Below are 27,656 nucleotides of genomic sequence, written 5' to 3' on the forward strand. Positions count from 1 at the left end.
CGTACCCCAAGCTCTTGCCATAGTGACCACTACACTGGCAGTGAAGGATTTGACACCAAGATGCAGTAGCCAAGTGTAAAGGCTATGTGCTACAAGAGCAAGGCAAAAGGAAGAAGGTGCAATGTCAAACTTTCATTAAATTGACAGTTTGCACCTCAAAATTGAAAGTTTTACCCAATAACCGACTCACAAAAGTTGTAAAGCAAGCCTAGTGCTTAAGTTTGATCTTGGGAGTAATTAAATTAACCACTTAAGCATTAAGTAGCTCTTAATCAAATTCAAGTTTTGATCAAGAGCAATTGGTTACCCATTAGAAGATTGGTCTAGGCTACTTGGAGTCTCTCTCTCTCTCTCTCTCTCTCTCTCTCGACCAGCTCAAGTTTGGAGATAACCGTTCTTCTCTTCTTTGCTGCAAAAATTGCAGGTTTCAATTATGGAGCATGAGCTAACAGCATATATGGAGTCATGACAACAGCTAATCTTCCCCTCCCTATATGGGGAATCCACTCGGCATATCTAAAACTTGATTTGCAATTTTTATGGTCTAAATTTCATCAAAACATGCTATTATAAAATAAAGGGTTGAGACCCTCTCTTCTTTGAGAGCTCAAGCCTTGTGAACTCTCTAGACAAGGTCACAAAGAAGAAAGTGATGTATTCACAATTTCATCATAAAAAATCCCTCTGTTTGTGGAGGAACAATGTGGGAGTGCCTGGGAACTATGCAGGACAATTAATAGCTCCACAAAATTGGGCTCAAATATTAGCTGCCAATTTTAGGGTTTAGCAAACTTAAGTGTTCGTAGGCATTTTTGAACACTCTACAGTTGGTTGGAGGCCAACATTTAAGGTGCCAAATCATTGTACACCCATGGATTAATTGTGCCACAAGAAATCGTTGAAACTACTGCTATTTGCAATTAATTTTGAGCATACATCGGTAATCTAAATACCGAAAGGGGTGCAAAGCTTTGGGGCACACGTGCTTTTCTCCTCTCTTATGTACAACTTCTTGCCAGATTTTCTTTACATATGAAAACAAGGATGTGTTAAGCACTGACTTTCTACTTTGATAATGAGTAATTGGTGGCATTTGACACCACTTGACAGATGACTATTCCTTTGACCTCAAGGATGACGTTTTGTTGTTTTATTCTATGTGTCATTCCTGGGTTTTAGAAAGTGAAGTTTGGTTAAAAAGGATTCTGATGTAATGTCCTCCTACTTTTCCCTTTAAGGAGTAAAAGTTGGATTGCTTGGACTCACCTTGAGGAAGGGCTTGAACAAGTAAAGGATAGGCTCACAAAACGGTATATCCGTGATTATGCCACAGCCTCATCAAACTCACAACTTAAAAGACATTCTTATGAAGCCTCATGGTCAAGTTTTCACCTTGTATTCTCCCATTACACTCGATGTGAGCATTGTCAGGTAAGCATTTCTCGAGTGACCCCCTTAGAACCACCTGTCCAATTTCAGAAACATAGAGAATATTTATCCCTGCACAATACTGTATGCACATTTACACATTATACAAAGGCAATCAGTGCCAGACACATATGTGAAATCACAAATATTTGCAATACAGAGTCACCGGCATCTCATTTTCTATGAAAGCTCAGCAAACATGCCATCCTGCAAACATGAAAAATATCACAATACAGTTGAGCCAAAAAGTTTTTCCTCAAGCTGTCTACAACATCAAGGAGCACTGGAAGAGCACCAGGCTGGAAATGCATGTGCTTCTGCTTAAAAGCAGGAACCCCTTAAAATTGAGTTCCATCAGTATTACATAATATAGACCTTTCTTCCAAATTGTAGTGATACATTGCAAGAGAAAAACTTGTTAGATAAAAAAATGCCCACTTACAAGCATGAGTATCAGTCTGAGAATGTGTCTGCTTCAGATTAAGAGCACAACCTTCAAAATACATTTGCCATTATTAATATGCCTCTTTCTTCCTAAAGAGTGGTAATGAGAGAGCCATTAGAACTTACAAAAGTAGAAGATGAAAGACTGTGTGCTTGATGAATTAATGGTGGAGAAGAATAGAAAGACAGGAAACAAAGTAGAAAAAAGGCTTTTAAAGAAGGGATTTATGCTTAGCCCATGGCCATGGTGATTGAAATGCTAGGTCTCAAGCCATATGGGTGTATAGGCCTCCAGTCACCAATGCAACATGTAGTCACACCAAGTGTGTAAACCAGAAGTCATATGGGTGTTATGTAATCACACGAGATGGCCATGCTTGGTTTCTATCACCCAAGTTATTGATGCATTAAGTATGACAACCAATGCAACATGTAGTCACACCAAGTGTGTAAACCAGAAGTCATATGGGTGTTATGTAATCACACGAGATGGCCATGCTTGGTTTCTATCACCCAAGTTATTGATGCATTATGTAGTCATACTTGACCATGCAAGCTGGAAGGAAGAGGGAAGGTGTTTCTGTCTTTGCTGTAACTCTGTTTTCTTTGGCGTCTAGCAAGGTGAAGGCTTTTTAAAGCCCTTGATAAACATGTCGTTTCCTTTCACCTTTATGACCTAATGGCCTTCCAAATGTTGAAACCATAATGTAAGGCTTACCTTTTGTGAATCTGACAGTTTGTTACTCAAAAACAACTAGGAAGGATCTTCACTAGTCTAGGGCCTCCTCCACTTTCATTCCCCCACATGGCATGTAGTCCAGTCAGTGTTCAATAGACTTACTTTTTGAACATGTGACTATGTTTAATGTATTGTTGCAAACTTTATGACTATTATCATTTTGCATTGCAGTGTAACTGCAGTGTAACAAGATCACTCAACTTATCTTTAAAACCTTAGATCAATTTCGATCATTCTGCCTCTTTAAGTTATGGCAATAATATGTAGTAGCACAAGGTGTGTCACCTGTGCTAGGTTTGAGCCAAGCAATATGCTCTCTTCTTCTTGACCACACTTCCACCATATATGTGCGAAGAGAAAGCTAAGGCAAGACTGAGGGTTTCAGTACAGCAAAAACCAGAGAAAGACTATGGCAAGCTTAGAATACATCTGTTGGTAGAAGTGAGCATTGAGTGCCTGGAGTGGCCAGGACCATGAGAAACAATGAGACAAAGTGAGGGAAAGAAGGGAGTAAGACACAGAGAGAGAGAGAGAGAGAGAGAGAGAGAGAGAGTGTTCTATGAATATATACTAGGGTTTATGCTGAGGAAACACAGAAAGTATGACCACAATTGAGATACAAAGACTCAAACTCTGACATGCAAAACTCAAACCCTAAATGCAAAATGCAAAACACAAAACACACAAACACAAATGGAGCAAAGAGGGAACTCTAAAGTGAATGAATGAATGCTATAAATGAATAAAAGAATGTACAAGATGCTCAAGGGAAGAGCTGTCCAACAGCCAATGGCTCCAGTGGGAGTGGGCAGAGGGTGTCAATGTGTATCATCCACCAGAGAAAGATCCCAAGTGCAGAAACCACCAATCAGAATAGAAAAGTGCTAAAAACACAAAAATGACCTAATGTAGATGATGGAAGCTGATCACCAGCAGCAATGGGACATTGGACGACAGCTACAGACCATGTAGCAGTAGTCACTCGGGGTTGGACAACTAGTGGAAGAGGGATGATGGCTGAAATAGGGATGAATGATGGGGAACCTATCTATGTCTAGACACGGAAGGATTGTCCAAACTTAGGGTTTTGCATGTGGGACATAAACACTCTCTAGAACCACTCCCTATTTAATGAAACTTTTGGTAATTTGTTGTTTTGGGGCTATTTTAAAGAGCTAATCAAGATGTAATGATTTTTTGGCTCAACATCCCCTCTCAAGCCCAAAATTGGAATCAAAAAGGAATTGGAAAAGAAGTTCAAGCTCACTTTTACCCCAAGGCATCCCACCCCAAAGTAGCTAGGGCATTGGACAAAGGATGCATGTCGACTGCCCAATGGCCTACTAAGACTACAAAGGCGATGGTTATCTTACTAAAGGAGTCCAAGTAGTCACCCCAGAGAGGAGAGGGCATCGGATAGAGGGTGTTTATCAAGCACCAAATGGCTTACTAAGTCCTACAAAGGCGAATGAAACCATATTGAACTTAAAAAAGAAGAAGAATAAATACGGTTTGCAACCGTTCAAGTAACAGTGCTCCATAGGGAGAATGAAAAAGGATGGTTAGATCCAATACACCACAAAACAAACAAGCTAACCCAACCACTCGAGCGTGTCGCAATGAGGAAAAGGGTAATGGAGGAGTAAGGTAATGAGGAACTGCTGATGGAGATAGCTCAAGATCCACCCAAGTGTGCTCTATACAATGAGATGCATAAAGTAGTGTGCTACATGATGAGAATGTGCATGCAATAGGTGCAACTTGGACAGTGTCGCTCAAGATCCACCCAAGTGTGCTCTATACAATGAGATGCATAAAGTAGTGTGCTACATGATGAGAATGTGTATGCAATAGGTGCGACTTGGACAGTGTCCCTTGTGCGGAAATTGTTTGCTTACTGGAGTGCTCTTTACAAACTTTACAAAGATGATGAAATCATGCAATACAAAGGAGAAGATACAACAAGGGGGGGGAAGGGGGGGGGCCAAGAAGCTAATGTCAAAGACAAGTGCTAAAACCTGTAGACTACCATGAAAGGATAGGAATCCATCTCAACCTTGGATGTAGATGCCGAAGAAGGAAGAGAAGCCTGATGTTGGTCTTCATGTGGTGCCAATTACAAAAATGGTGAAGATGAAGATGAGGATGAAGCACCCCAACTAGAACAGCAAGTTAGAGGTCACTGCCATAATAACAAGAAGAGAGATGATGCACGATCTACCTAGGGAGGGAAAGCCCGCATATTGAGAGAAGAGCAAATCTCCTAGGAAGAGGTAACCATAAAACAAATGGTACACATTCCATGTCTCTAACCCATAAAGGACGATTGCAAACCTACATGTTAGCCCTATACTAAAATACAAAACTTTGCAAGAGAGATCAGAATTTTCAAGATAGAGGTCAATAGTGAGATGCTCCAAAGCAAAACAAAATAGATAAGTAAAGCTAAATGAAAGAACGTGCAATGATTGAGTGTGTATGGATGAGTGAATAAAGCGGAAGACTAAAGAAGGGGCCATCATTGCATACCTCTGTTAATAGGTCAATGCCGATGAAATGCTTGACAAGGTTTTTAAGAATTGGTCGTAGACAAAGGTGTAGAGGATGACCTAGGAATGGATGCAAAGAGTGCGACGGATGGGAAGCTAGTAGATCAATCAGCTAATCCTTTAGGAGTACTAAAAGATATAGGTTGCTGAGGCTGTCCATGTGCCACATGTCTAGTAGCTCCTGTTGAAGATGGAGTAGATGGGGTAGCAATGGGAGGTGTAGCCCTATTGGGACTATCCAGTAGGAGTGGAGACAATTGTAGCGGTCTACTAGGGTTTCTTAGAAGGAAGACCCTGGGCCTTGGTACGACACTTCTTGACCACATGGCCCAATCTCTATTGGCATGTACAAAACCTATTTTTCTTAGGGAGTTGTCGCATGGATTTTGTCTCTTTGGTTCCGTTAGAGGAAGGGGGGTTACCCTTGCTTTGTCTTGTCTTCGCATCTTGCAAGTTCTTGCCATCTCTCGTTTTTCCATGTGAAAGGAGGCAACTGGACCCCTCTTTGAATAAGAGTATGTGGGGGACTTCTTGTGGACTTGATCGTGCAGCCTTGCATAACATGAGAACTAACACTCAAACTCATAGAAGGTTAACCATTGGGGCAATAAGATAATGTACTAAATGAAATGGAAATATTTTTTAGATAGCTTATTCAAAAAGAAGCAATCCCTGCATTGACTCGACATTGCTATGGCATTGCAAACTCGCCATTGATGTATGTGCTCAAGATGAGCTAGTTGAGGGCCTGGCATATGCTCTAGACCAATGATGAGATCCCAAAGTCTCGAAGATTCAAGCACCTTTTTGCATGAAGTTCCATCAAGTGATGAAATTCGACCCGTGAAAACGAGTCTTATCCGTGAAGCCATTCTTAGCCGTAGCAATAGTAGTAGTAGTGATGGAGAAGGGAAAAGGTGGGTAAGATGGAGGAAGCAAAGTACACTTGGGAATTAATCCCAGAGTGCCCACCATGCATGCGGGAAGGGTACACAATGGATTCAAAGGTGGTAATGGATTGATGAGGCATGGGCATGGTGCCCACATTACCACCCATGAAGCAGAGAGACGTAGAGCAAAAGATGAAAATCCTTGCATAGAATGACTGATTAGATGTGCGATGGCACACCATAAGCAAAGGATGGAAATTCCTACATTTGAGAGACAAATAAATGGAGAGGTAAGTGATTAGGAGTAGTAAGGGGGATTCCCACCACAACTGTCCTAGGGTGCAAATAAGTACTCAATTGTGGGTATGTGGAAAGCAAAGTGTTAAAATGTGATATTTTCCCTAACGATGTAGGATGGTCTATAAAGAGGTAGTGAAGTGTAGGTAGGTAGAATATGGTGTGGAGAAAGAGAAAGTGCTAGAAGCAAAGATGAAGGATCTAACTCCAAGGCAAAAGTGGAGTGCAATCCAAGGTTTTGAAATGAAGAGAGAAAATTGAGGTGTGAATCAAAAGAGTGTGGAAAGGGAGAGATTGAGCAAACACCCAAGCATGTCAAATGAATCCGTTAGTAAGCTGGTACACCCCCTGTGTAATAGGGCAAAGTGTACACAACACTGGCAAGACCTGACATAAAGAGGTGTATGCTCAGGGAGCGCAAAGCCCAAATCAGCCCAAATACATCTGTGAGGACTACCGCATATCAACCATGCAACATCCAAGTGAAGATCCCAGTCTCAAGTATCCGAATGCTCAAGTAGCATAAATCACCTGCTCAATGTCTGTCAAGCGTATCAAGACGCTCCCACTAGCACAAAAGCCGTAAATATCAAGCAAAGAAGCTCAACAAGGGCATATAATAGCACCAGTGCTAGAAGATCCAAGATCAAGCATCAATAAGACCTCATGAGCATATAGGCCGTGTAGCATCCGTACATAGCATCCATAGACTTGGTCAAGTACATCCAAACTGTAACTCTGGCAAGCCGAGAAATAGCCAAAGTAAGCTCCGGGCAATCAAATGTCAAGCCAAAGCAAGACTCGGTAGCATCCAACTCCAAACAATGTAACAGGCATGTAGTAGTGGCATAGGCCAAGCATGTCAAGACCAGTCAGACATAAGCAAAGTACATGCCATAAGTACATCAAAGATAAAGATCCCAATGCTATGCGAAACAAGCTCAAGCTCAATCAATGATTCGAGAGCAAATCCAAGCTCTATGTTGATCCCCGAGAGTCACTACATCAATATATACATCCAAGACATAGCCCGAATCCAACAGGCATATCCAAACATAAGCAAATAAGCTTCAGCCCTGAATATTCCAGCAGCAAATAAACGTCCAAAACTGAGCAAACAGTGGCTCAATCCAAGCTCAAAACCATAGACAAACCATAGGCATACTTTCCCATATGTATAGGCACTAATCAGGCATAATCGGGCTTCAAATGACGACATAGCATGAGCATAAAGTGTAATGACAAGGGGCTGCTCTGTTTTGGGTTGCCTAAGGACTGTGTAAAACAGTCAATGACTAAGCAAATTCAGCCCCAAAAGCATCTCATATCATAGGCATACATTCCCCTAGCATTCGGGGAGCATTCGAAACCAACCGAGCAACCAATGTCAATGCCAACCAAGCATAAACATAAAGTGTTGATGTAGTATTGTTTGTAGCTGCTTGTGGAATATGGAAAACAATCATGGACTGAGGTAAATCAGTCCACAAATCAATGCCAATGATAACCACCGATGTCAAGCATCAAGGGGGTGTTCCCAAGTGCCAAATGAAGTGTTTTCAAGCTGCCAATGAGTGCCAAGGGAGGGCTAAAGTAAAAACCGAATTTTTTTGTAGGTCTTCAAGCTGGCCCAAACTGATCTGGGGCCTGTGGAAGGGATGGGCAAGGTCAAGGCAAGGTTGGGGGAGTAGTCAAGGATCCCCAGGAACTCCCTCTTGAAGGGCAAAGTCACTTATAGAGAGTAGGCATCACAAGAAGCAAGAGGACATGGCTGTCTTGCTTCACAAAACCTGTGGACTGAAGTAAAATAACAAAAGAGAGCTCCAATATCTCTGAAGGAATGCCCTAAGGGTGCCCAAATGGGCCGGATAGATGCTTGGGAAGCCAGGGAGTGACGGAAGCTCGGAAGAGTCAGCTATAGCTGCTGGGAAGGAGACCCAATGAGTGTGAGTAATCGATAGGAAGCTGAAGGAGTCACGAACCAAGTCCGAATGCTCGATCAACCATGCACTGATACTAGTTGAAAGGTGAGAAGGATCGAAGCTTGCACGGGAGAGCTATGGCGGGAGAGCAAGAGCACGAGAGAGATAGACTCACAATGTGGAAACTCCAACAGTCACAATGTGTGATCGGGCCTTCCTTTATTCAAGCTGTCACTAAAAGAATAAAGAATAAAGTGACGATGACGAGTGCCCGCCACCTGCAGTGGCAGATACTGTCAGTGTAGTAATACACGGGCGGCGAGGCAGAGGCTTCTTTACTCCCAACAGCCTCCCACTTAAAGGCGAATCTGCCCCAGTGAAAAGTGAAAAAAAAAAGATAGTACAATGTACACATGTATAACAGGATGAGGAAAAATGTCATCTCATCCAACACCCATTATTCTAATGGGGCCCCTATCCCTCCACCCTTAGAAAGGGGCCCTACTTCTCATGATGTTCGTCACCCACCATTTACTCTTTTGAAATGGCCGTCTTTGAGCAGCCATTTCTTCTATTGATACCCAGGATCTTTAGAGACTGCCTAGATTACGGTCTTGGAGGTTTAGCCGCGACTTGGTGATGAGACCTTCGAATTCTTTCCAACATGGAGTTATGGAGCTAGTGGCTTCTCTCCCAAGGTGGAGTAGAGTTCTATAGTTCATCTCGTGTATTGTTCCTTACTACAGGTTACCTTTCAGGTGGAAATCTTGAATCTCTAGGATCCTCTTATTCTTTATTGTATCTCTCCTCACTCCTCTCTCTTCATCCCTTTTTGGGCCTGAGAGGGGGTGTTGAGAAACCACTTCTTCAATTCACATACTTCATTTAGGGTTTCGCACCAACAGTCCCAAAAAGGGCTGGTGTCTACATTTTGGTTACCTTTTTAGTGGGTGCAAACACAATGATGCACCACCCTAAACAGCTTATGCTTATAAATAGACAATAACTTCATTCTTCACTACTTTCTTCGGTTATTCTTCACCATCACTTCCCTTCTTTCACTAGCCCCTTCCACTACCCTCACACCCCCTTTAGGAGGACATTGCAGTTCGTGACTCGTGGCCTTCAATCTTTCTCTTTTGCTTCACGCGCCCTATGCCATCATCAAGCCTTGCATTTGGAGCATCTTTCACCTAGTGTCACTATCATTTGCTTGGCGTCAGCACCCTTCTCCTTCAGGCTTCACCTTCACTTACGTTTTACAGTCAATATCTTCTCCTTACCTAGAGACATCATCTCCAACTTGGTGTTAGCATCCTAGCCTCCGGTGGCAATCTACATCATCTAGCGTCAGTGATTTCATCACTCGTCTATCATAGTGGTTGGTAGACCTTGTTTTTGCAATCTAGCTCCTCCTCAATCACCTAGAGTCACTTGTGTGTCACAGAGACTGCTAGGACCTGCGTTTTTGCAGCTCGGCTCATCCTTCATCATCTGGCGTCATCATTATCCACTTAGCATCAGCATCTAGGTTGCTCTCGTGACATTTGACAGCTCCCATACTTAGGGATTTGAGTTTTGTTGCCTATGTCACTCTCCAACATCAAAGGACTGTGGTTCACTCCCCCTCGACAGCTGGTGATTATCTTGCATATCTCTGATAATATCAAAGGATTGTGGTTCGCTCCCTTAATAGATATCTTTCACCTTCCAGTGATTACTTCAATAGCGCATTGCCCAGAGAATTGCATTTCGCTCCCTTCACTGTGCACATTCCTCGCACATTCCCACACGTGTTGTCGCCTGATTCAAACATGACAATGCAGTTATCTTTTGAGCTTTGGCTCCGTTGTATCAGCTTTTCTTCTCATAGCATGCTTCAATGCATCATCATCGTATTCTTCTTGTGTTTCTGAGTTTCTCTTCTCTCTCAACTTTTGCCACACACACACTGTCATTGCCCGCAAACCCTACTGTCTCTCTACACTATCGCTTCTTTTTGACATGGTATTAGAGCATACTTGTTATTTTGACATGGTATCAGAGTATAACTATTATTTTGGCACAACCAACATTGAATTTGTAGCTGAATTCTCTATCCAAGGAGCAAGGTGAAGATCGATTCCTTGTTAGATCACGAGGCAAATTGTAGTATGGGCTAGCTCTTGATATCTCTAGCAATTCTTCAAATTCCAGCTATCGATTTTAGTCTTCACATGCTCTAATTGTTGGCATGGGTCTGAAGGTGGCTGCTAAACCCAATTTTTTGCTGTAAATTAGGGTTTACAACAGAAATTCCCTTGCTATCCACCAATATGGCTGAGATCTGCTCCAAATGGCTGAGAATTTCTGAAAATGGATGAGCATAGGCTGGAGAAGATGAGAGAATGTTGTAAAGAGAGAAATTTTAGAGTTTCATCACGGAAACCCTCCAAATAGCTGCTGCCCTGTCAAATCTTTCCTAAGAGTTATCGCCTACTCCCTGGGAGGCTAGGAAATGTTGTTGCCAGCTCCTAACTGCTATTGCCATTTCCAAGAGGTATCATAAATTCTGTCGCCCTCAGAGGGTCTCCAACAACAAGAAATTTGACTAGTAGCGTCTTCTTTCTCTCTCTCCCAACTTTCCATCCCCAAAATGAGCCTCTACCAGCCCAAAACAACCTTCTCCCCTCTTGCATAGAAAGTTATTGCCAAGTGACAGCCTTCCTAATCCATTTTCCAGCAATTTTCAGTCATTTAGTTAATTTTCAGATTTAATTAATTTAGCCCTTCGCACCTTGCCCAATATTAGATGTGCCCATCCACAAATTAATTGGCTTCCCAAGCTTTAATCGATCCATGGACAAGCATTAATTTATTAATTAATGCCTGGTCCCTAGTGTTGCCATTAACACTTATGAGCCAATTAATTGTGCTAGGGCCAAATTGACATTGACATTCAGCTAACATAACTTGTTACAACTTTTGCCTTTGACACCCACTGTTTCCCTAGGATCCTTAGCCTATTACCATGAAATATTTGCTTACACATCACATGTGCATCTCAATATTGCACATTTGATTATTAAATTAATCAAATCTCTATCTAACATAAGCAAAGCATCCAAAAATCTCACGTCTCTGTGACACCAACCAACCAATATCACATTTAGAGCCGAATTTGTCTTTCATGAAGTATAGTAAAGGCCAATCCCAAAGCAAACCAAGGGGCAAATTGGTTTGGAGGCTTGTTGGTCACTTTTGACAACAAGAGGCACTTCAATTAGCGAAGATCAAAGAATCTCAGTTATACTCCATCCATTTGCAATAAAAGTTAAAGAAATACCACAAGGGGCACCAGTTTTGGGGCCAACAAGCTGTCCATTGTCCAAGATTAAAGTGGTAAAGTGTGCATTTTCAATTTATTTGAATTAATTACTTGTTGTAATTATTGACTAATCAAGTCATTACCATCCTCTCCGAGGAGGAAGGCTTGTTTCAATTAATGTCTATGTTCAAAATTGATTAGTGTCACTTCTAAAGCTAATAAATACTTAGGATGGCTTGGATGACAAATTGGCCTAGCCAATTGATTTGTTGGCTAGTACAAATAATTTTTTAAGCAAGAATCAATAGTAAATTTAATTTAGTTGGGCTTTAAAAACACTGCCAATTGGCAAAACCTGAGCATACAAGTAAGGAAAAGGCTATTGGAGGATATTGGAACGTGATCTCAACATTATGGAGGTTAGGAGAGGACTAAGAGAGTTACTATTGCAAATTTCCAGGCATTAGTGATCAACCCAACCATTGGCAGTTGTCAAAGAGCTATCCTCAACTAATCAAGAGGCCATTGGAGGCAAATGACAGCTTTTGTAGGTTGTCTACAAGCAGGCGAGAGCAATTCTGGGGGCCACAAGGACAAGCAACTACATGTGGGACTCCTATTGATGGTGGACTATGGTCAATTAGCCATTCATAGCACTGCAACATTAAATTTCAGTCAATTTTGGCAATAAAACTTTGAATCTCTCTCTCTCTCTCTTTCAAAGTGGAGCATCAATGGAAGCGTAAACATATGCTGTAATAAGCTGCTGAACACAAGACAAAAGAGAAAGGAAAAGAAAGAACACAATACAAATGAGAACTCAAATGTATGCTCAGGAAATGGAATCCATATATCAGACACGAGACTGTCGCATACAATAGTGAGTCACTGGCAGCGTGGGCACCGGCACCGGCTCCTCTCTCCACGTGACCTCCAAGTGGTGAACTGAACTGACTGAGGAGGAGGAGCCCAAAATATATATAGGCATAAATAATGCCATAAAATATGTCAGGTCGGCCAACATTTAATGCCGACCAGCATTTAATATTGGCCGACTGGCAACAATAAATGCAACAATAGCATAAAATGCTACACACTAAAAATGCCTACAATAACTACATAAAGTACCCAACCATAATACATACTCACACTCACACATGAGCTGACATACTCTGCTAACATCCTCTCTCAGATCATGGGTGATCTGATATAATACAATGGTACAATGAGAATGAATCAAAAACCATACAACATAGGACCACCAAGTAGAACCATGGATACCCAAGCAGTGGGTGATCAAGCCACCACCAAGGTGCCTCGAAGAGAACCTGATGTTGATGTCGATCGTACCAGCTCCTAAAGATAGAGAAGATCATAGCAACTCTCAATGTCTGTCAACAATGCCACTGATGTAGCACACGTGACCATCTTGTCACCAATGCCGCAACGCGTAAATGACCATGAATTCCCCTCCTTTGGCCAGACCACCAAAGTGTCCCCTCATGTAAGCTCCAGACAAAAGCCACCCACTCTCTGTCAAAAAACCAGCCCATCATGAACCTGGATGTCAATCCTAGCTCTAGGATTTGTACCTGCTAGACTACAGTTGATGCGTCAAGGATGTCCCTATCCGGATCCTGTGCATCCGTATAGAAATATAGATGAGGCACGGCTGCCCCATCTCACCACCCTCTCACACTTTCTCTCTGGCACGGGAGAGTCGTGAGAGATGACCTCATCACCATACTAAAAAGCAATTGAGGAGGGGCCACCAAGCCCTTCCCACGATCCGAAAAAGAGGATCCCTTCCACGCCTTGGACTTTGCCTTGGCCGAAGGATCGGAGTCGAAATCTGAGGGGCAAATGATGACTAGTTGGAGGAGTCTGCATCCCACTTCGTCTTCTGCTTCTTTTTCTTCGCGAAACCGGCTAACTCTTTGTAGTCCTTTCGTAAGTGGCCCTTCTTGCAATAGTGGTAACACTGGGCCTTCGACTTCTTCATCTTCGAACCCCGTTCTCAAGCCGCAAGAGCCTCACCTAAACCTCCATAATGTAACGAAAGCCACCCTTGTAGTCGCAAAGTCGCCTCATGCTCAAGCAGCATCGAGGACATATAAAGAAAATTGACAAGAGTCGTAGGTGTCTACGCCCGTAAAGCATTTACCACTCCATCAAACTCCTGAGGAAACTTGTAGAGTACTGTACCAACAAGATGTGCCTCTGAAAAGGCAGACTGCAGAGTGCAAAGCTGATCCTGGATTTGGGTAACTTGAAATAGGAATGATTGGATCATATCTTTGGTTTTAAACTTTTATTGTTGGAGCTGGCCATAGAGTGTAATGGCCCTCATGGTGGAAGAAGCCTTGTACATCAACTGCAACTTTGATCATACGTCTAAAGCTGTCCTACAAGAGGTGACCGCCGATAGGACTTCTTTGGAAATACACCAAAGTAAGGCCGAATAAGCACGGGCATCATCCGAATCCCATGTAAGCACTACTTCCTCATGGTTGTCTTCATCAAAATCAGCTGGAACAAGAGAAGGCTGTTGAGGACGTGCAATAGCTCCGCCAACCACGTACCATAACCGCTTCCGGACAAACCAAGCCTTCATCACCACACTCGTGTAATAATCTGGTCCATGGAACTTGCCATCAATGGATGTGCATGGAGGAGCCATCTGTAGAGGATTTAGAAGAGAAGTAGAGAAAAGAAGGTATTTGGAGAGGGAACACAGCCAAAACACGAGCACAAACTGCAAAAAACAAGAGTTCACATACAATATAACCCAAAATCTGACCAAAAGAAGACAAAAACTACTGCAAAAAGTCAAAAAAATCAGTCAAAAACTGCCATAAACAGCAAAAACGATCTGAAGGTACAATTGCCTAGCCAAGAAGCAAGCAGGAACACCAAATCGCAGGCTGAGTACTGCCACAAATAGGCTAGAAAACTATCGTAGCAGCCTGAAAACTGAAAACCTAGGCAGCAGAGGGGCTGTAGACAGCAGGCCATGGCAAATCTGCAAAAAACGCAAGGAAAACAAGTCGCCTGTATGGAGCAACAATCACCTGATCAGCAAGGGTGAAAACGGTCCTAAAATCAGCAAGAAAACACACTAGGAGCACAAATCCTAAAATCTGATACCATGTCAAAAGTGGAGCAGCAATGGAAGCACAAACATATGATGTAATAAACTGCTGAAACACAAGACCAAAGAGAAAGAAAAAGAAAGAACACAATACAGATGAGAACTCAGATTTATGCTTGGGAAATGGAATCCATGTATCAAACACGAGACTATTGCATACAAAAGTGAGTCACTGGTTGCGTGGACACCGTCACCAACTCCTCTCTCCACGGGATCTCCAAGTGGTGAACTGAACTGACTGCGGAGGAGGAGCCCAAGATACATATAGGTATGAACAACACCATAAAATATATCAGGTTGGCCAGCATTTAATGTTGGCCGATTGGCAGTAATAAACAACACAATAGCATAAAATGCTACACACTAAAAATGCCTAAAATAACTACATAAAGTGCCCAGCCATAATACATGCTCAATCTCACACATGAGCTGACATACTCTGCTAACATCTCTCTTTTTTTTTTTTTTCGTAATGGATTTATATTTATAAAGTACTAAACAACAAAAGAGTTACAAAAGTCATGGCAAAGACGCAGAGGAAATTGCCATATGCCAAGGAAGTAAGTCCTTCCGAGGGAGTAAGTCAGATCTCTCTCTTTTTTTTTTTTTCGTAAAAGGTAATTGTATTAATTACGAAAAAAATACAAGATTACTTGATTACAAGATACATGACGACAATGCAAGTCATCATGCGACGAGGTGCTAAGTACTACAAGTTACAATTTCATGGCAAGGATGCGGAGGAAATTGCCATATGCCAAGGACGGAAGTCCTCCGTAGAGAGCAAATCAGAACGATGGAGAAGAGCTAACTGCCAATACAAGAGGCCCTTAAGCCTCACAATATATCGCTGAACATTATGGGCTGAGTCAAACAGAAAAGCATTCCGAATGGTCCAGTTATGCCAACAGCCCCAGTATCGAAGAAAGTGATACATGAGCTTCATATGTGGCTGTGCGGGAGAAGGGTATTTGGGCTGGCCCAAAACCCAATCAAAGGGGCGCAGTGTGATACCAACCACCCCTCGCCAAACGGCCGACAAAAATAACCAGACCTTCTTAGCGACGGGGCAGGAAATAAATCGGTGGCGAGCGGTTTCCATAGTAGTGGTGCAAAAGAAACAGGTGCCATTGGAGATTCGTCGCTTGGAAAGAGCCGAAGCAAGCGGAAGACCCCCAATGATCACTCTCCAAAGAAAGACTTTATATTTAAAGGGTGTCTTGTTGACCCAGCCCTCCATCACAGTGACCCTCCACCAGGAGCGAGATTTACGCAATCCCCATAAAGCATTCGCTTTAGTAACCAGCCATTGATTATCTTTAATCAGGAGATGATACACTTGATTAGCAGAAGCTTTGCTCAAAGGCAGCCGGCCTTGTAGGTCCCAATCCTGCCAGGGATGATCCAAAGCAAGAGCAGGAAAGGGTTGTCTGTTCTGGAGCACCGTCACGAGCTGATCCCATAAAGGCCTATATCCACGAGGGATCCGGAAAATCCTCCTAGCAGTACGAAAGGAGATAAGCACATTGCGACTGGCAAGGGTGGCATCCGCAACTGAAGACAAGCCCAACCGTGCCATCCGGTTGAATTGTGGTCTAAGCTCATGTTTACCTTCCCACGAAAGTAGACGCGAGACTGCCAGTAATTCCAATTGAAAAGAGTTAGTAGCCAGGCGATCCTCCGTTGGGTGCCACTGAGCCTTTCGAAGGACGTGTTTCCAGGAACACACCAAATGAGTAAGCAGCGATGAAGAAGAACTGGAAAACCGCGAATCCGCATTAAGAACGTGCCACCAAGAACTCCGGAGTCGGGTATTGCCATGCCGAAGCCCATGACCCTCAAGGAAAGAACGGGCGATAGCGACCCACGGATGATGATCATCCGAGCACATGGCGCGGAAAAGGGACCAACGGAGTGCCTGCATGTGAGTTTGGGCATCTAAAATAGCTCCACCACCCATGCTTTTGGGGGTACACGCATGTGACCACGAGATCCAGGAAATACCTGCCTTCAATGAGTCCTTCTTCCAGAGCATGAAGCGAATAGACTGAGTGAGAGCATTCAGGGTCGTAGGAGTCCAGGGCAACAATGGCAAGAAATATGTGATCATTGGCAACATAATTATCTAGGCTACTTTGAGGCGGACATGAAAAGGCCAGGCCTGAGACTTCCAGTACATAAACTTGGCCATCATCTTCTGAGAAATCCACTGCAGAAACTGCTTTGGGGGAACATCAACCCCCAATGGGTATCCAAGATGCCTGACAATGGAACCTCGAGGAACAACCAGACCTTGCCAGTCCAAGGACTGCAAGTCCGACTCCGCGCAGCTTAGAATGGCTGATTTGAGCGGATTGATACGAAGGCCTGACGCCTGGCCAAAGAGACCCCAAACATCCAATGCTTTTTGAAGGTTATCCTTGTCCGCACGCAAAATCATAAAAGTATCATCCGCCAGGGATTGGCTAATGAAATGTTGCCCTGTAGGAAGCGACAGTCCGGCCAACTGGGAAGAGGCGGCCATATGTGATAACATGGAAAGAACTGGATGTGTCGCAAGGGCAAAGAATAAAGGGCTCAAAGGACACCCCTGTCTGACCGAACGGGCAAGGACAAATGGCTCAGTAACACCTCCGTTCAGCATGACTCGCGAAGACGCCGCAGCACTAATGGTGTAGATCAGACGAGACATCCGAGCACCAAAGCCCATAGCAGACATAAGGTCAGCAACAAAAGACCAATCCAGATAGTCAAAAGCCTTTTCCAGGTCCAGTTGAATCAACACCACCTCCTGATTAGAATGCCGGGCATAATCAATGGCCAATTGGGCATTCAAAACATTGTGTAGAATATTTCGGCCCTTAATGAAACCGTACTGGAGAGGGTGCACAAGGGCAGGGAGATGCTTATGGAGCCGATTCGCCATTACTTTGGAAAAGATTTTGTACATGGAACCCATCAAAGAAATGGGGCGCCAGTGTGTCAACTTAGATGGCGAAGGAACTTTTGGAAGTAGTTTAATAAGTCCTTGTTTCCATGAGGGAGGCATGATCCCCGTTTCCCACACCTGCTGAAACAGAGCCTGCAATGGTTTCGCCAGTTGGGTAGCGAAAGCTTCAAAGAACTCATTGGTGAGACCATCCCAACCCGGACTTTTATCTTTGGGCAAGTGTAACAAGACATCCATAACCTCTACTTCACCAATATCTGACTCCAGAGTAGCTTGCATGTCCTGGGGTAACTGATTGCGGACCAGGTCATAAAAGACCGAACGGGCCTGAGTAATTTGGGCTGAAGGAGGAGAAGCGGAACCGAGAAGGTCACGGAAATAATTCCTGCACATATGCACAATAGTCTGTGGATCCAAGATAAGGTGGCCTTGTGCATCCTCGAGTCTGGTCAAATTCTCTCGAGCAGGAGAGGCATGGAGGGCTCGAAAGAACTTGTGGGTCTGACATGCGCTATCTTGCAAAGTCTCTGTTAGATGTTGCAATTTGGCCTGCTGATACGATTTTAACTGGAATTCTTTAACAAGATCGGCCACCCGCAGGGCCAGTGCAAGCAGAAATGCATCATCCGGAGTGTCCATCAGCAAAGAGCGAACCAAAAGCAACAGGTCCTCCGCTGCCTGTCGACGGCGCCGAGAGGCATGATAGATCCCATATTGCCGAGCAACCCGCTGCACATTAGAGAGCAATCGGTCAAATGAGGCAGTGCCCTGAGAGGAAAAGTCCAAGGAGAATCTGTCAAGCATTTGCTGCATATAGCCCTGAAAAATTGTATGCTTTAAGTAGGAGGAGTTGAAACGCAAAGGGAGTCTCTCCAGAAATTGCTTGAAGGGGGCAATGGGTTGTGCAAGCAACTCGAACTGCAGAGGGAAATGGTCCGACAAGACATATTGCTGCAACACTTTTATTTCAAGCATCTCAGGCAGAAAATCATCATTCTGCATGATATATATGCGGTCCAACCGCGACCATGTTGTGGCATACTGGGCCGAATGGAAAGTAAAGCCTGGAGAAGACGGGTGTAGCCAGGACCAAAGATCTTGCTTAAGAACAGCAAGAGCCAAGTCGTGCCACATACGACTTTCTGGCGCATCCATGGCCGAGTGCTCCGATGTAGACTGGGAAGAATCAACACACATATTGAAATCCCCCATGAAGAAGCCGCGTCTGCCAAGTGACAAGGAAGTCTGCAAAGTGTGCCAAAGCTCCTGGCGAGATAACGAATCATTCGGAGCATAGAGGCCAAGTAACCATAGGATTTCCCCTTCAAATAAGATTTTGACCACCAAAAAGCGGCCATGAACATCATTTTTAATAAGAACCGGCTGATATTTGGCATGTACAATCATGAGCACACCCGAATAATGCATGGCCTGTGTTCCTGCATAGAACAAACGAAAGCCATGGCAATCCACAACTTTACTGGCGTCACTGTGACTCTTGTGCTCAACAGCACACAGGACATCCCACTGATTCTCATACAATGCAGTCCACATGGCATGTTGCTTGTGGCGAGAACAAATTCCTCGCACATTCCACGTGGCTATTTTCATGTGTATACAAAACACAATCAGGTACGAGGCACAGCTTGCCTCGATTTGACTTTGTTGGCGAGAATGTCCAAGACTCCCTCATCCAAGAAATCTGCCAACACCGCAAAAGAGTTCTGGGGACCAAATTTGGAAGTTGAGGGCATATCAGCTTGCTTGGGGTTGGAACGTGGGTAACGACGGTCCCACGGAGTAATGACATTGCCTCTGGTATCAAAAGCCAGCTGTGTAGGTGGACCCTTGAGACGATCCGAATACATTTTCCTGGCGGGCTGGTGGCGGGGAGTTGAAGAAACCATAGCAGGAGCAGAGCACTCTGACGACATCATTTCCTTCCTGCGTATATATGTTCGCATGGAATCGTGTGAGGTAGGAGGCCCAGTACTCTCCATGCCAGCACCAATCCTGTTGCCTTTTTTGGCGCGTACTTCAACCCAATCAGTAGCACGGGAATCCAGACCCGAAACCTGTTGTTTACCTTTGGCCAGAACTTGGGGCGGGTGGGTAGGATCCAGCGGCGGAGCATCACACACCATATCTTCCATGGGCGGAGCAACATGAGCTGTATCTGAAACGTGTTGTTGCTCGGGGCATTCAGCCATAAAGTGCCCCAACTATCCACAGGAAAAGCAATGGCCAGCAAAATTGCCCCATTTCAAACGAAAGTGTAACGGATGCATGCCGGAGCAATTGAGGCGTAACCATGCAGGCCGTTTCCGCGCAGTATCCCATAACATGCACAAGCGGTTGCGATTCACAGCCCTGAGACTGGGAGGGACCAGAACCGTGCCCACAGCGGCCATAGCATCCTTTAATAGCGGCCAATAAACAGCCGGACAATTTTCCACTTCTACCCACACAGGGCATTCACGTTGCAGGAGGCGCTGAAAATCTGCCATCGGGCGCCATGGAACCACATGAACCAAGCGACGATCAAAAAACAAAGGCAGTTTAGACAGAAGAGCAGCACGGTGCGTCTCTGTTTTCAAGAGGACCTCAAAAAAACCCCGGGATCCAACAAAAATCTCTTCAACACATTCCCCTTGTAGCAGACTCTGCAGCCATTGGCGAATACGGGAAAGCAGCGGGATGCGACCGGTAAAGAAGAGTATCACCGCGCGATCATAAAATACCGAAAAGCAGCGTAGGACAGTTTTTGGCTCGACGGTAGCTTCCAGAACATCATCTGGAGCAGAGGCAGAGAAGGCTTCCTGGTTGTGTTGAACATATTCACCAAGCAGCGTGTTAGCAAATTCCAACAGATGCTCCCAGTCCACCTCCTGAGAGTCCACCAGATCCAAAGCAACCTGCGCATAGGAACGATCGGGAGTAACGCCTATCTCTTCCAGGGTGTGCTTGGTACGTTTTCCCGCAGGCTGGATGTCAGGACCCGGGGGCAATTCTTCAGTGCACGGAACCATATCCTCGGATTCCTCAGCATCAGAGTCCGGGCCAAGTGCTGCCACCGTTTGGTCTAGGAAATCCAGATCCAAACCAGCCATTGTGTATGACGAACTGATCTCACAGAAGGACTGACCGACAGTCTCTCTCTCTCTCTCTCTCTTTCTGTGTACAGAGCAGAGGGCACGCAATTCCGGACGCTGCCTCTCTGACGAAGGTCAGGTTTAGGGTTTCACAGGAGCTGGGAAACAGGGCATCTGGACAGCTCCGGGAGCAGGCGCAACAGTCAGCAACCGACGTCGATGCAGCCCTCGACGATGGTGGACAGATGCGACTTGTAAAGGGGCTGAAATCTGGCAAGGCGCACCTCTGCAGGATGTGCGGGCGGAGCTGGGGCAGGGGGGGCACTCGGGCGAGGTGTTTTTGGCGAGGCCTTCAGGCGACGGCGGCGGGACCTGCAGGCGAAGGCGACGGGACCTGCAGGCGAAGGCGACAGCAGCAGGGCCTACAGGCGCAGGCGACGGCGGCGGGGCCTGCAGGCGCAGGCGATGGCGACCAGGTCTCTCCGTCCCCAACAGCTCTCTTCTTCTCTCTCTCTCTGTCAGATCTCTCTCTCTCTCTCTCTCTCTCTCTCTCTCTCTCTCTCTCTCTCTCTCTCTCTCTCTCTCTCTCTCTCTCTCAACCAATTCACAACTTCCCTTGAGATCTTAGCAAAATTCAATCCCGATGGTGCAATTAAAGAAATATTATTGCTAAATCCTAATTTAAAGAAAAATTTACGGTTTGATGGCCAGCTGGAGAAGAGTGCTAAAAAATTGGGAGCCTAGTATTTGAAATTCAACAACTGAAAATTTGGGATCTCAAAGAGTTTCAAGACACCAACCAATCAACATTAAGTTTGGGGCAGAATTTGTCTTCCAAGGAGCAAATTGAAGGCTAACCCCCAAGCAACACAAGGGGCAAATTGGTTTGAAGGCTTGCTAGTTGCTCTGGACAGCAAGATGTATTGAAGATTGAAGGAGATTAGGCTAGATCTCAATGTCCTTCAAAACAAGTTAAAGAAATGCTGCAAGGGGCACTAGTTTTGGGGCCAATCAGGTATCTAGTGTGCAGGATTAAGTAGTAACATTTGTATTTCAGTTTACGTGAATTTTATTGCTTGTTGAGTGCTTAATCAGGTTATTTACCACCCTGTCCGAGAAAGAAGGTGAGTCAAAAAAGTGAAACATGGCAATAATTTTAAAAGAGAATCTCTCATGTGCCCTAAAATGAGCTCAAATGCATATTCACCACCTTCTTGTCTCATACTTATCTCATTCTCACAAAAAATACTACCAAATTGACCATTGTGATGTATCACAAGTGGTTGCACAATCTAGCACTAGTGTGATCAAAGTATATACAACACATTTTTAAGATGGTTTTACCATGGAAGAGAACAAAGTGCTTAATCCCACATTCTTGTATTTCTCTCCTCAATCTTGTTATTTTATATTTGACCAATCTGCATAGTAGTCATATCAAGCAGGATCCCACACATTGAGCAATTTGCTCATCAAATATATCGGGCAAAACCATATTGGAGAAAGGTGGTTCCTCAAAGACTTTGTTCAAACAATTTCATTCAACAAGACAAAAACGAATGGACTCCATATCTTCAATAACTAATTATCAACTACGATGAGAGAGAGAGAGAGAGAAGAAAGAAGAAGAAGAAGAAGAAAGAAAGATATATTAACATCTGCCAAAGGCCAATGTGGCCTATGAGACAAAAATCAATACATCTATATCCAATGTCATCTCATTACAGGAAAGTTGAAGTGAAGTAACATGAAATAAATGTATCCTAATATCAGGCTTAGATCTACTAAAATCAAAATGAATCTAAAAACTAAAGACTATATCTATGTATACAAGTCCCTAGCTGCCCTGCCCACTAAAAATGGCTTGGCCCTCCAAATCCTAGTAATATCTTCCCTCAATTCCTCCTCATAATACAAGTGTAAAGAAATTCTAATATAGTTGGTTCCTATGGCTCCCTCCATAAGAACCAACTATACACCGATGTGTGATCTGATAAAGTGGTTCTTGGAACAATACTCACTAGGCCCCGCTTGTCACAAGCCCAGTCATCTATATAAAGTCTGTTGAACCAGGAGAAGATCCTAGCACCAGATGTCCTATCTCTTCTTGATAATTGCAAGGAACATGTAGATCTACCAAACTCTACCATGAACCAAGGGTCCTATCCTCTAATACAGAAATAGTATCTATACATCTACCCCTTCTATCCTCCAAAGCTCAACCATATTAAAATCCCCACCTACAATCCAGTGGTTAACATGAGGTAGAAACTGAGTGAGTGTAGTCCAAAAGAGTCCTCTCTCCCTCTGGCAATTTGGAGTGTATATGACCAGCAAGCCTATTAATACCTCCTCCACTAACAGATACCCAAAGTGTTCTCCCTGCTATAAGGATGCCCCAATCCTATGCTCCATGAAGCCAATGCTCACCAACACAAAGGCATACATCTACCTATATCTTTGAGACTCCTATAGCGGGCGCCCAATACATGAAACTTCGTCCACGCAACAGCTTCTTGCTGAACCAGGAGATCCTCTCATTCGAAAGGTGATGCCCCTGTAGCATAAGAAAATCCACTAATCCTCCAAGCAGTGCTCTATGGAGATCATATCTCATGCGGCTTCATCCTTGGTGGAAAATTCTTCCACCAAAGTTTCGAATGTTCCATGAGAGGATCCTCATGGAGATCTTCTAAGTCTCTCAAACCCGCATGGCTCCATGGACCATGCCTCTCTTTTGTCGCCTAGTGTATACTCTATCCTATCTCATCACTGCAATTGCAACCTTGTGAAGAGATGGGAACTCGATGGAGTCTAAAGAATCATCTGAATCTGTGCCAAACTCCTTGCTCCCTCCCTCCCTCTGATGAGTAACTGGATCCTGTTGAGAAACCCTTCACCCTTCACCTGCAGTTTGCGTTTTTGCGTTTCTACGTTTTGCATTTAGGGTTTGGAAAACAATCTCGTTTTTGCAGTTTACAAGTATTTCAGCTTGTTGCGCACACCCCAGATGCGGAGGACATCGCGGTCCAAGCTGGCCATTGCTGTCTACAATAGTCTGGCACCTGTTCTCAGCCTACCCCACACTATTCGGAGCTGATTTCAGCATACTAGCTGCTGCTATTGGTTTTTCCTGCGTTTTTAGTCTTTCTCTCTCCTGCAGCCTACGTTCGCTGTTTTCTCTCCTACAATCTGCGTTTTTAGTATTTCTCTCTCCTGGAGCCTACGCTTTTAGTATTTCTCTCTCCTCACTTGCGTTTTTAGTCTTTCTCTCTCCTCACCTGTGTTTTTCTACTGGTTGCAACCTCTTACGACTGGCCACATTCTCCTCCCACTAGCAACTCACTTCCAGCCCTTCCATTGCCCTCCTAGCCCTTGAGGCAAACATTGCAGTTTATGGTTTGTGGCTGACCTCTACCTTCTTTAACAAGGCACGTTGGTACCCATGGCTTCTTTACCAATAGATGTGACCAAACTACTTGGTGCTCCTACTGTGGCATCACCGGACACACCACCGATGCTTGCCAACTTCAACCTTTGCTCCCCACCCCCCCAGAGTATATGTGTCTTCCACCAGACACTCCTTGTGCCACCTCTCCTTTCTAGGCCACAGAGATCGTTCTGCATCGGCTATCAAAGTACTATGCTCAAGGCAATAAGAAGCATCCCATGCACACTAAGTCCTTTCAAGCACATGGAGGATCGATTGGTGCTACGACCTCCTGGAGATCGTTGCAATACCAGCGGCAATCTTCCTCCACCTATTTTCGGGTACAGTGGCTACCACAGCCTACGGTTCTACAATCCGCTCCATCGAGAGACGGTGATTGTTTGATACCGTCTCCTCGTCAATCCGCTCCTTCGAGAGACAGTGGTTGCTCGACTCCTTCCTCTTCTTCAGCTTCCCGAGTGCTTCCTGGGACATATAGGATACTAGTGGCACTTTGTCAGAAATAGTGTATTGATTGCTAGACCACTTTACAAGTTGATGATCATATTTGAGTGGACCGATTAATCAACCTATGGGTCCAGGATAATAACGGTAAATTGGTCTCGGCTACTCTTTGCATCACCTATATCAACCATCGTCTGCCATATATAGCCGACATCCCCAGCAGTGTCGTACACTTCTCTGCTCGTAGATTACAGACCGGTGACACGCGCAGATTCCGTCTCTGTTCGCAGATTTCAGACAACAGACAGTGCAGACTGCAGCGGACTTCGAGGTGAACAGCAGGTTGCATTGTCGAGGTGGAGACACGTAGTCCAGCGCACTGCGCCCGTGTATATATCTGCATATCTTTGTATTCAGCATTCTTTATATAGCAGATCTTCATCGTCCACTGTCTCTTTCTCTCTCTTCTCTCTCTGCGTTCTCTCTCTCTCAGTCCTACGCTTCCGCACCGTTGCACTCTGACATGGTATCAGAGCAGTGTTTGAGGGCTGACTGAGCGCAGAATCAATCTGAAGAGGAGTTTCCATCGCAACACAAATTTGTGTTTTTTGCGTTTAAGGGCAGACAGGAGGGCTGCGCCTTGGAACAAGGCTGAAACGAGTGTGGGCGCACAGGAAAGGAGTACAGGTGGTGGATTTGCTGCTGTTTATTGCTGTTTGACGCGGAGGAAGTTTGAGTTTTCAGCCTACAAGTGCAGGTTTTGCTTTTTCATCGCCTCCGGCGGGTGAAGAAGGTTCAGGACGCGGAAGAGCCTTAGCAGGCTGAGTTTTCCCAGTCAGAGGGGGCTGCTTTTGCGGTTGTGAAGGCATTGCAGGTGAAGATGTCTACAGAGATTGACTTGGAGTTCCAGGCGATTATGGACCCGAAGGTGCCTGTCTTACCGGCTCTTCCTACAGATCAGAAGCTCGACGGCGACAACTATCGCATTTGGCGCGTCATGATGTTGGCCATTCTTGAGTCCTATGATTTGGCGGAGTTGGTACAGGAGGAGATTGACCGGCCCTCGGTAAGAGATGAGTCCAAACTCTCTTCCGATGCTCGTGCGGAGTTGGCCAAGGCCCAGTCTCATTGGGACAAACTGAATGCCAGGATTCGATCCTTTCTCTTTCTATCATGCACTACAGCCGTGATCGCTCACATCGAGCACTTGACGGTGGCTCGAGAGATATGGCTGGAGCTTGATCAAATGTGCAATCGGATGACCCTAATGAAGAGGGTTTCTTTGGAGGTACAGATGCGGACTTTGTCCGTAAATAAGTCTTCTTCGCTGCAAGAGCACATTAACAAGCTAAGGCAGCTTCAGATGCAGGTTCAGAATGCGGGGAAGCCGATTTCCTCCGAAGACATGGCGATCACACTATTGTCCCAGTTGCCGCCACGATTCGGTACATTTTACTCTACCCTTATTGCTTCGGGGCGAGAGTCTACTCTTTGGTGGGAAGAGTTGGTTCCTATGGTCTTAGACCAAGAGGAATAGTTAAAGGGACAGAATGCTTCCAAGTCGGAGGCGTTGACAGGTCAAGCCTCTCAAAAGAAGGGGAAGGACCAAAAGAGAAGAAGGGGGATAACAAGTCCAAGAAGGACAAGGAGAAGGACAAGGACAAAGATTCCACATGCCATATTTGTGGAAAGACTGGCCATTGGAAGAAGGATTGCCCTGACAAAGACACGAAGGACACCAAGGATTCTGGAGCGGTGGCTGCACCCTCATCAGCTGTATTTCTTCATCTAGCTGTCATTGAGGACGCTTCACCGAATGCTTCTGATGCTGCGATGACGGCTCCCCTGGCTCGAGAGTGGATTGTTGATAGTGGTGCCTCACAGCACATGACTCCTTCATCAGATGGTGTTGCCCAGCTGCGACCCTCGCGTGGGCAAATTCTCATTGGAGACAACTCTTCAGTTTGTATTGCAGGTCAGGGTAAGATGCAGCTTATTCCGGATGGACGAGGTGGTACCCATACCTCAGAGGTTTTGCATGTACCAGGATTAGGATATCATCTCCTTTCAGTTCATAAGATTTGCTCCCTTGGCCTTTTGGTGGAGTTTGACAGTACTACGGTGCGAGTCCTTGATCGTGGATCGAGGAAGGTTCTCTCATCCGGATATGAGGAGAACGGCATTTACAAACTGAAGTCTTCCACCGCCCTCTCTACTCTTCATCTTACCTCACAGTCACAGTCAGAATTATGGCATGCTCGGTTTGGTCACCTGAACTATGACTATCTTTGGAGGGCATCACGTGGACAGCTTGTTCAAGGGTTGCCGGATATAGTGGTGAGCCAACAGCCATGTGTCTCCTGCATTCGGGGGAAGCAACATAGGGATGCCATTCCCCACACAGCTTTGCGGTGGTCTACTTCACCGATGGAGCTCGTATCTACGGATCTATGTGGCCCTATGAGGAATGAGTCCCTGCGTGGGAGCTCGTACTTCATGCTGATCGTGGATGACTATAGCAGGATGACATGGGCCTATTTTTTGGCACTAAGGTCAGAAGCTTTCTCGCACTTCAAGGATTGGCTTCTCTTTGAGGAGAACCGATCAGGCCGGAAGATGAAGACCTTGCGATCCGACAAGGGAGGTGAATTTGTTTCTAATGAGTTTGCTCGATTTTGTGCAGATAGAGGAATTCACCAGGAGTTTGCCAATACCAACACTCCTCAAGAAAATGGTATTCTTGAACGGAAGAACCGTAGTGTGATCGAGATGGCGCGCACCATGATGGAGCACCGACAGACCCCTCAGGTTCTGTGGGCCGAGACTGTGGCTACCGCAGTTCACATCCTTAATCGATCCCCTACTTCAGCCGTGGACGGGATGACCCCATTTGAGGCTTATTTTGGGACGAAGCCAAATGTTTATTACTTTCGGGTCTTTGGGTGTGATGCCTATGTTCACATCCCCAAGGCTCACCGTGATAAATTTGAAG

At 44.9% G+C, this 27,656-nt stretch overlaps 1 protein-coding gene across 1 annotated transcript in view; it reads right to left on the reverse strand.

Annotated features, from left to right (window-relative positions):
* LOC148039171 (Acyl transferase/acyl hydrolase/lysophospholipase superfamily protein) overlaps positions 1-27,656 on the reverse strand; it is a 68,111-nt gene that overhangs the window by 10,100 nt on the left and 30,355 nt on the right. The window contains exon 3 of the mRNA XM_087675062.1: positions 1,393-1,465. Coding sequence (XP_087531188.1) covers positions 1,393-1,465 — 73 coding nt within the window. The remainder of the gene's footprint in view (positions 1-1,392; positions 1,466-27,656) is intronic.

This window comes from Lygodium microphyllum, chromosome 3 (assembly GCF_053477565.2).
Source record: "Lygodium microphyllum isolate KBCC chromosome 3, Lygodium_microphyllum_v1.1.10, whole genome shotgun sequence".
Taxonomy (NCBI): domain Eukaryota; kingdom Viridiplantae; phylum Streptophyta; class Polypodiopsida; order Schizaeales; family Lygodiaceae; genus Lygodium; species Lygodium microphyllum.